Source organism: Pelophylax lessonae, assembly GCF_965119305.1.
Source record: "Pelophylax lessonae genome assembly, chromosome: 3".
In the NCBI taxonomy this organism is placed as follows: domain Eukaryota; kingdom Metazoa; phylum Chordata; class Amphibia; order Anura; family Ranidae; genus Pelophylax; species Pelophylax lessonae.
In genome coordinates this window covers 135074342-135084662 of record NC_138770.1, presented here as the reverse complement: position 1 = coordinate 135084662, position 10321 = coordinate 135074342, and the positions used below count along the sequence as shown (strand labels likewise).

Genomic DNA, 10321 nt, shown 5'->3' with positions numbered 1-10321 from the left:
AGGTTTTGAGTGCTACCTCTATTTCTTCCACTGTGATTATTTCTTCTAGTGTGGCGCTCTGAGCCCGGGGAGCTTACAGAAGGGAATGAAATCTACATATTCATATAATTCAGGGAGGGTATAATGGGCTTGAGATGTATAGAGATTAGTATAAAATTGAAGGAAGGAGTTTAGTATTGCCCTCTTGAGATGAATCAACGATATTGTTTTGGTCATAGATACTAGCGATGGTTATAGGGTCTGGGTCGGGCTTCCCCAAAAAGGCTAAAAGCCGCCCATTTCGGTCACCAGACTCAAAAATTCTCTGTGACTGATACAAAAGCCTTTTCTGGGTCTTGTTAACCAGGGCTAGTTCCTAATCCCTTTGAGCTGATTTCCAAAACGGATAATTGTCAGGGGTGGGATCTAAAGTATATGACCTCTCAGCCACGCCAAGAGCACCCCCCAGATCTTCTATTTTTGCACTATTAGCCTTTGTGAGGGCTGTAACCCCCTTCATATAAGCCCCTCTCATAACTGCTTTAAAGGCATCCCACCGAACATGATCAGAGACCCCCTTTTGGATCCAATAATGTGAGATAGCTCTAGTACAGGTATATGAAACCATGGGTTCCACTAGCCAGTATGGGCTCATACTCCACACTTCCTGCGATGTAGGTTCAGATACCTGTAATTCCAATTCCAGGGATGAATGATCAGAAATTGCTCTAGGCAAATATGTTACACCAGTAAACTTGGTAAGCAAGTTCAGGGTTGCAAAGAACATATCCAGCCTGGAAAAGGATCTATGGGAATCAGAGTAGCAAGAGTATTCTCTATGCCCAGGGTGTCTCCACCGCCATATCTCCACTAGATTGTATGTTGTTGCCCAGTTTTTAAGGCTTGTCTGAGGACATTTTGTACAGTATAATCTGTCAAGGGCAGGATCCAACACAGAGTTAAAATCCCCCTATAATAATGGCTCCTTGATTTTGGTTGTTAGTGGCCAGGTTGAGGAAGGGAAAAGCGTGAGCCTAGAGAGAGGGGGTGACAATGACGGACAAGAAACTAGCAGTCATGTTCCAAAAGCTGCAGCATACTGCCAAGTTTGCTCCAGTGATGAGGAGGGAGAGGATGATGAGGTCACTGACCGTACATGGGTGCCTGAGAGAATAGAGGAGGAAAGTAAGGAGGAGGTGGAACAATTCCAACAAGGCAGGATGTCTTCCAGGGGCCAGCTTATTGGCCGCCACCCTCATGCATCACACCACAAAGATCCACAGGTGCAGGGCGCTGCTAATTCCCCACTGGCTTCCAAAAGTTCATTGGTGTGGGCTTTTTTAAACACATGTGCAGCAGACTGCAGCATTGCTGTTTAAAATCTCTGTCTGAAGCGGATCAAGCGTGGCCAGAACACCAGCCGTATGGGCACCACATGCTTGACAAGACATATGACGACCTTCCATGCTGTCCGTTGGCAAACGCACCTGAAAGACCCACATCATAATAAAATGCAGACTTCTCCTTGCTCCTTATCTGGGATTCTACCCTTACTATACCTCAATTCCTCTCAAAAACCTGCACTTAGGGGGATGATGGTATAGCAATGGGTGCTACAGGTACTTGCACCCAATCTGCTAGCAGTACACCACCTGTTGATTTGACCAGCAGGCAAATTTCAGTACCCCAGTTGCTGAACTGTAAAAAAAAAATACTGTCCCAGCCATACAAATGCTCAGCGTCTAAATGCTAGCTTGACCAAATTGCTAGCACTACAACTGCTGCCCTTTCATCTGGTAGACCTGGCCCCATTTTTGAATTTATGGAATGTGCTGTACCCAAGTGGAAGGTTCCCGGAAAGAAATTTCTTTTCACATAAGGCCATTCCAGCACTGTACTATCATGTGGAAGGCAATGTTGTGGCCTGGTTGGACAGAGAGGTCAGCAGGAAGGTTCACATTACTGCTGACTCGTGGTCCAGCAGGCATGGTCAGGGACATTACATTTCCTTCACAGCACACTGGGTACCTATTCTGGAAGCTGGGAAGGATGCAGGACAGGGTTCAGTGCCGGAGCTTGTTCCGGCCACCATGCCTCCAAAACATTGGTGATGATTCTGCCACATCTGTCTGCTCCACCCCCTCCTCTTCTTCTTCCTCTATAGCCTCTTCTGCTGAGTTGTCCTCTGAACCAGCAGTGCTCCCTAAGCGTTCAAGGGGCTACGCAAGCAGTCAGACTAAAAGATGTCATGCAGTGCTTCAGTTGGCCTGTCTAGGGGACAGAAGCCACGCCGGGGCAGAGATTCTTTCATCTCTGCAAGGGCAGGCTCAGAGGTGGTTGACGCCATGGAAGCTTGAGCCAGGAATGGTTGTATGCGACAATGGCACCAACCTTCTCTCCGCCCTCAGACAGGGACACTTGACACATGTTCCATGATGGGCACCTGTCCTGAATTTGGTGGTGCAGCATTTCTTGAACATGTACCCGGGCTTTCAAGATCTTCTGAGACATGCCAGATAAGTCTGTGGCCATTTCCGGCGGTCCTACAATGCTGGCTGACATTCAACGGGAATTCAACCTGCCCACCAACCACTTCATTTGTGACATGCCCACCAGGAGGAACTCAACATTGGCAATGCTGCAGCAGCTGCACATGCAGCAGAGGGCCATAAATGAGTACCTGTGTGAGTATGGCACAGAGACAGGCTCAGGGGAGCTTGGCTTCTTTTTTCGCCACGCCAGTGGCTGCAAATAAAGGATGCATGCACTGTCCTGTCACCATTTTAGGAGGCCACAAGGATGGCGAGCCGCGATGATGCATGCATGACACTATCCCTCTAGTCTTCCTGCTGGAGCACACGCTTCCTGGAATCATGGACAGGGCATTTGAGGCAGAACAGCGGGAGGAAGAGGAGGACTTCCCTTCTTCACAAGGCCCCCTTTATGCAGATAACATTCCTGTGGGGCCACAAAACCCACAGGAGGAAGAGGAGGAGGAGGATTGTGGCAGCATGGATAACATACAGCAGTCTTCAAGGGATGGTTTTCCTCTTCCCAGGAACCCCAGGAGTTTTACGTGGCTGGGGAGAGCTTGCTCCAGACAATGTCATCCTTAGTGACCCAGAGGACTCATAATCTCATGCCTCCTCAAACTTACACTGCATGGGCTCCCTGATGCTGTAAAGCCTGTGAAAGGACCCAAGGATTTGTGGTATCAAGGAGAGGGATTAATACTGGTTGGCAACCCTTATTGATCCACGTTACAAGGGTAAAGTTGCAGAGCTCATCCTGCCTTCACAGAGGGAGCAGAGGATGAAACATTTTGAGGACACCTTAAAGAAAAATTGTGTAACACCTTTCCAGACACTGGGAGGTTACCATTTCCTGAACATTGTGTTTCTGAGGCTTTGTTCGGTCAAAGGAGGAGCGGTGGAGAAGCTGGCTGGATGATCGATGCCTTTAAAAATTCTTTGTCCTCAGCGCCCAGGGCTGTTAGGTTTAAGCAACCATCAGCAGCGTTTGCAGCATATGGATTATCTAGGGGCAAGAGCAGACTTAGAGACCATTCCAACTGAGCATCCACTGGGTTACTGGGTCTTGAAGATGGATCACTGGCCAGAACTTGCTCAACATGCAAATGAGCTACTGGCCTGTGCTGCTTCCAGTGTGCTTTCTGAACGTACATTAAGTGCTGCTGGAGGTTTTGTGATGGATAAAAAAGTGCATCTGTCTGCCTAAGTGAAAATGTCCAAATTGGGCCCAATTAGCTATTTTCCCTCCCTCGTTAGTGTTACAAGGTCTCAGGTGTGAATGAGGATCAGGTGTGTTAAATTTGGTGTTATTGCTCTCACTCTCTCATACTGGTCACTGGAAGTTCAACATGGCACCTCATGGCAAAGAACTCTGAGGATCTGAAAAAAAGAATGGTTGCTCTACATAAAGATGGCCTAGGCTATAAGAAGGTTGTCGGCCTTTTGGCTAAGATCAAGTGTAGTATCGACTTTAGCCCTTAGGGGTGTCTCTGCTTTATGGCTAGGACGTTGAGAAACATTTGTATCTATCCAAGCCATTTGGTCCTTGTGGGGTACCCTCTGCTCGGCCTTGTAGGATCGTTGATTAAATTCAGCTTCACCTACTCGCTGCTATTGGGTTAGAGGCTTAGCCCCCACAAGGAACGAGATTGCAATCTTCCCTCCTCCCCCCCCACTCTGCGCTACTACCTTCGGGCAGTAGGCGCACAAGGGCCTTTTTAAAGGCTGCGAAAGAGTGAAGACGCCGAGGAATAAGAAGGAAGCCGCCGAAGTTTGCCTGAAGCGACTACCGACGAACTCCTCCGTCATGGGGAAGAGAAACGGGAAGAAAGATCACGTCCCCGCCACTTCTGCCAAGACTCCGGGAGAAGTCGCCTCAACCTCCACCCCCACCCCGGCGGCCGTTAGCCAGTCGGGCTCAGCAAGGCCAACCAGGTCTGCAGACGGGCTTCCTACCCTGGAACCCTGGATGAGGCAGACAGTGGTGCTGCAGCTGAAAGAGGTGGACGGAAGAGTCCCCGACATGACCCCGGAAATCTTTGGCAAGAAGATGATCCTCGAGCAGGGGTTCAGCAAGGCGGAGACACTGTCCGTACAGACCTTCATGAAAGGTATATTTTATATAACTTTTGTGTCTCTACAGGTCTGTAGAAGGTACTGGGAAGCGGTGAAGAATTGTGGCCCGGATTCCCCTTTCCGCAACTTTGTTGCGAACACTCCCATTCAACGGGATGAAAGGCGGGTGACGGTGTCCATGAGGAATCCCCATACCCCAGCAAAAGACATTGCTACCTGCCTCCAGAGGTTTTGCATCACGGCCAAAGACCCAGTCCGAATCCTCGATGTCAACGGCTTCTGGACAGGTAAGTGGGCAGTTTCTTGCAGGTTAAGGAGAGAGCCTTCGGGGGATCTCCAACACCTGAAGCCCTGCTTCTCTCTGGGAGCCTCCGCAGGACTCCTTTACTACGCAGACATGCCCCAGACCTGTCGCAGGTGTGGCATGCAGGGTCACGTAAGTTTTGGTTGTCAGGAACCTTCTTGCAGGTTCTGTCGGGCTACAGGCCATGAGACCAAGGATTGCCCGAGGTCCAAGACCTGTAACCTCTGCGGATTGGCTGAGCACGTCTACAGAGACTGCCCCCAGAGATCCCGGTCCTACGCTGGAGCCCTGATCAAGGGCAAAGCTCCAGACAGTGCTGGGAAAAAGAAGCCAGGGGAAAAGACTGCGAAGGAACCCCGGAAAGCCACTGGTGAGTCCCCCCCTCCCCAGGCCCCTACCACCTCCTCCGACCCATCCCTCCCCACCCCCCCTGAGTCGGAGGTGACCACACCTGCCCCTGCCCCCCCCCCTCCCAGCCCCCCCCCGCCCTGTCCTCCATGGAGGACTTCCCCACCCTGCCCACCGCCACCCCCACCCCCACCCCCACCAGCAAAGGCCGAAAACGGAACCTAGATAGTCCGACAACTGATGAACCCACCAAGCGGCCCACCGTGGCCCAGCAACATGACATCGCTGGACTGGACCCAGTGGTCGAGGACCTCGAGGACCTCGAGTCTGCGGGGGAAGACGAAGGAGAAATGCAGGATGGTAAGGATCTGGCTCCCCCAGGGACTGACCTCACCCAGGACCTGATGGACAGCATCCTCGAGGAGAACGGCCTGAACCAGGACACCGGACAGGCACAAGAGGCAGTGGAGGAACCACCCCCCCCTCAGGGGAGGTAAGTCCGGCCCACCTGCTAACTAGCCCCTTTATCTCCTTTACATGATGGCAGAGATCTCCATCTTTTCCATTAATGTTAGGAGCATCAGGGATGCGTCTAGAAGACAGGTGGCGCTGACTTTTCTTTCCACTCAGCAGAGTGATGTCTACATGCTTCAGGAGTGTGCCCTACCCTTCTCGAGGAGGTACACTCATCTGTCCTCCCAGTGGACCCATGGTCCCTCCTACTGGTCTGGGGGTGTCGATTGTAAGTCTGCGGGGGTAGCCATTCTTGTCAGGGGTAGTCGTTTCACGCTTGACTCCGTCCAGGAGCTCGTCTGTGGCCGTCTTTTGGTCGTAGACGGCTCGTGGGCGGGAGAGCCAGTTAGGCTCATTAACGTGTACACCTCCCCAGATAAGAATGAGCGACTGGAGCTTTTCCAGACCCTGCGGACCCAACTCGTCACCACCAGGGCAGTAGTAATCGGCTGTGATTTTAACTGTCCGATTGAGGAGGATGGGCGCAGCTCCAGCATGTACGCAAAGCTCGACACCACGTCTAGGCTGCTCAAGGAGATGATTGCGGAGGCTTCCTTGAAGGACGCCGTGGGATCCATAGGGAAAGGTTCCGTGAACTATTCGTGGTGCCGTCCTGATGGATCTGTGCGTTCTAGGATAGACTTCGTGCTCACCTCCAAGACAGTCAGACATCGCGGGTTCTCCATGGTCCCTTGCTTTTTCTCTGACCACAGGGCCATTCACTTTCGGGGTGACCTGGGCGAGGGTTTTCCCCCCGGTCCGGGCTCCTGGAAGCTGAATGGTACCCTGCTGGAAAATGAGGAACTGCTGGAGGAACTCAGGGAGACCTACATTACCTGGAAGGAGGACAAGAGGTTCTTCGGAAAGGTAAGCGACTACTGGGAGTTTGTGAAAGTCAAGCTACGCAGCTTCTTTCAGGCAAGGGGACGCCAGCAAGTGTGTGCCAGGAAGAGGGAACTCAGGAGACTGCAACGTCAGATGCAGTCCCTGCAGGACCTTCACCACTGCGGCTGGGACGTTAGGCAGGACCTGGAGGACACCAAGAAGAGCCTGAAAGGACACTTCGAGGAAGAATCCAGGCACCTCGTCTTCCGTTCCAAGGTGGAGAATCTTGAGAAAGGTGAGAAATGTAACTCTTTCTTTTTCAGGAAACTTCACTCAGGACACACTCCCTTGTCTGAGCTGCGGGACGAGACCGGAACACTCCAGAAGGGGAAGGAGGCTGTGATGCAAGTGGTCAGCGACTACTAAACCAACCTCTACTCCCCGAAAGAAACAGACACGGCTGAGGCCGACAGGTTCTTGTCAGGTATCACTAACCAAATTGATCCTGCAGGTATGTCGGCAATCAACGCCCCCTTGGCGCTGGAGGAGCTGCACTCTGCCGTCAGATCCTTTAGGCAAGGCAGGACCCCGGGCTGCGACGGTCTCCCAGCGGAGCTCTATGTAGCGCTGTGGGATCTCGTTGGCCCGGACCTGCTCGAGCTGTACGAGGAGATGGTGGTGGAGGGCACAATGCCTCCGTCGCTGAGGGAGGGGATGATCACGATTTTGTATAAGCGTAAGGGGGAGAGAGGGGATCTGAAAAATTGGTGTCCCATCTCTCTCTTGAACGTGGACTACAAAATCCTCGCCAAGGTTCTGGCCAACAGGCTGAAATCTGTCATCGGACAGATCATCCACCCGGATCAGACTTGTGGCATTCCTGGTCGCAGGATTGCGGACAGCCTTGCGCTTGTCCGGGACACGGTCCAGTACATTCGAGGCCGCCGTGTGCACGCGGCCCTGGTCAGTCTTGACCAGGAAAAGGCCTTTGACCGTGTCTCCCATGAGTTTATGTGCAGAGCTCTGCGCAGGTTTGGTCTTGGGGACATGTTTTGTTCGTATGTGAATGTGATGTATAATGACATTTGTAGTACGGTGTTGGTGAATGGCTGGAAAACTGACCCTTTCCCTGTTCTTTCTGGGGTCAGACAAGGCTGCCCTCTCTCACCTCTGCTTTTTGTTTGCTGTATAGAGCTCTTTGCCGAATGCATTCGACAGAACCCAGAGATCAGAGGGATCACCGCACCGGGACCGGACAGAAGGGTTGTCAAGTGCTCACTCTACATGGACGACGTAACGGTGTTCTGTGCTGATCAGCGCTCCATCGACTCGCTCGTCCAGACCTGTGAGGACTTCGGCAAAGCTTCAGGGGCAAAAGTCAACTGCGGGAAGTCAGAAATCATGCTCTTCGGAAAGTGGTTCCTGCCTTCTTCTGCATCAATCCCTTTCAGCATCAAGGCGGACTTCATCAAAATTCTTGGAGTTTGGTTTGGAGCTGAGGGCGCAGCCCTGAAGTCTTGGGAGGAGAGACTGTCCAAGATGAGACAAAAGTTGGACTATGGAGCCTCAGAGAACTCACCATCGAAGGGAAAACACTGGTACTCCGCAGCGAGATCCTCCCTGTGTTGCAGTACCTCGCCCAGGCCTGGCCCCCCCGGGTCAACACCTGCAAGGCCATCACCAGGGCGGTGTTCCACTTCATCTGGGGCTCCAAGATGGACAGAGTGAAGCGAGCAGTCATGTTGAAGGAACCCCTCAAGGGCGGTAAGGGCGTGCCCGACATCGCAACGTTACTGGGGGTGTTCTTTGCCTGCAACTGCACCCGCAGAACTTTGATTGACAGAACTTCGGACTCTGGAGGCAACTCCATGTCCCGTTTTTTCCTCCTGCCTCTCTGGAGGTCCCTTGGATGGGACAAATGGGACAGCTCCATCCCCTACAACTGGGACACTCCTTGGTACTACTTGGACACTTTCAAGTTCATCAAGGAGCTGGGGCTGCATGGAGTTAAGCCCGACTTGTGGAAGCCAAAAACTATCTACAAGTTGATCAGAGCATCGGACATTGCTGAGACTGTTCCAGGCCTCCCTTCAGCCACTTGCAAAGTGGTCTGGAGGAATGTTTCTTCAAAGAGACTCACCATCAGGCATAAAGATCTGGCGTGGATGGCTGTCCAGGGGGGTTTGCCACTCAGGACATTTATGCATGCCAGAAACTTGTGCAGATACAGGCACTGCCCCTTTTGTATCATCCATGAGGAAACGTCATTTCACGTTTTCTGGGAGTGCTCATTTGCACAGAGCCTGTTGAGGGCCTTGGAACCTGAACTGAGAGACTCTGTCCCACAGACTGCCATCACACATTTTGCTGTGCTGAATGGACTTTTTCATGGGACTTTTTTCCAAGAGGACATTGACAACGCCTGGCGGGTGTTGCGTTGCTTTAAGGACGCTTTATGGTGCGCCAGAAAGCGCCTTATCCACCAGAGGGAGAGGATGTCCATTGAGGACTGTCGCAGACTGATCCACAGTCTGCTCAGAGACTATAACCTGATGGATCTCATGGAGGAAGAGGAGGTCTGAAGATTTCCCCTTCCCCCACTCTCCCTTGTGTGTCTTTGTCCATTCAATAAAGCTTCGGGCCTGTGATTTCATTTCCCTCCCCCTACCCCCACTCTCCCAACCCCCATCACACCTGTTGCTTTTTTGAAATGTTTATTATTTGATATCGTTTAAGGAATACAACGTATAGATAACGTATTTTTCAGTTTCATGCTTTAGGGGTATTGCGGCGTCATGCATGATGTGATGGCACGGGGTATCCTTACTCCGCACAACACATCAGGCATCATACCGCAGAATGAATGTATGTGATTGAATGTATTTATTAGTATGACCGGAAATGTATTGTAATGTAGTGTATTTATGCGCTGCATCGCAGTACAGGGGAGAATGTACCCCGACAAAAGTATTGTTTTTTGTATATCTTTTATGCAAAATAAAGATTACATTTTCAACCAAAAATAAGAAGGTTGTCAAGACCCTGAAACTGAGCTGCAGCATGGTGGCCAAGACCATACAGCGGTTTACCAGAACAGGATCTCCTCAGAAAAGGTCTTGCCATGGTCGACCAAAGAAGTTGAGTGCACGTGCTCAGCGTCATTTCCAGAGGTTGTCTTTGGGAAATAGACATATGAGTGCTGACTGAATTGCTGCAGAGGTTGAAGGGGTGGGGCGTCAGCCTGTCAGTGCTTAAACCATACGCCGCACACTGCATCAAATTGGTCTGCATGGCTTTCGTCCCAGAAGGAAGCCTCTTCTAAAGATGATGCACAAGAAAGCCCAAAAACAGTTTGCTAAAGACAAGCAGACTAAGGACATAGATTGCTGGAACCATGTCCTGTGGTTCAAAGAGACCAAGATAAACTTATTTGGTTCATATGGTGTCAAGCATTTGTGGCGGCAACCAAGTGAGGAGTACAAAGACAAGTGTATCTTGCCTACAGTCAAGCATGGTGGTGGGAGTGTCATGGTCTGGGGCTGCATGAGTGCTGCTGGCACTGGGGAGCTACAGTTCATTGAGGGAACCATGAATGCCAACATGTACTGTGATATACTGAAGCAGAGCATGATCCCTTTCCCTTCGGAGACTGGGCCGCAGGGCAGTATTCCAATATGATAATGACCCCAAACACACCTCCAAGACGACCACTGCCTTGCTAAAGAAGCTGAGGGTAAAGGTGATG

The 10321-nt window shown here is 51.3% G+C and overlaps 2 protein-coding genes across 2 annotated transcripts; both read left to right on the top strand.

Annotated features, from left to right (window-relative positions):
- Positions 1-605: 605 nt before the first annotated feature.
- LOC309550118 (uncharacterized protein) lies at positions 606-6137 on the top strand (the record flags this gene model as incomplete). Its single annotated transcript, XM_082250571.1, has 3 exons — positions 606-669; positions 4454-5203; positions 6133-6137. 3 exons carry the CDS (start codon positions 606-608, stop codon positions 6135-6137), a joined length of 819 nt encoding a protein of 272 aa, XP_082106697.1.
- A 151-nt stretch (positions 6138-6288) lies between these two features.
- Positions 6289-9158, top strand: LOC309550117 (uncharacterized protein; the record flags this gene model as incomplete). The annotated part of the gene is given in 3 exon segments (XM_082250570.1): positions 6289-6871; positions 7769-8116; positions 8119-9158. Coding segments are annotated over 3 exon segments (1971 nt in total).
- Positions 9159-10321: the final 1163 nt, after the last annotated feature.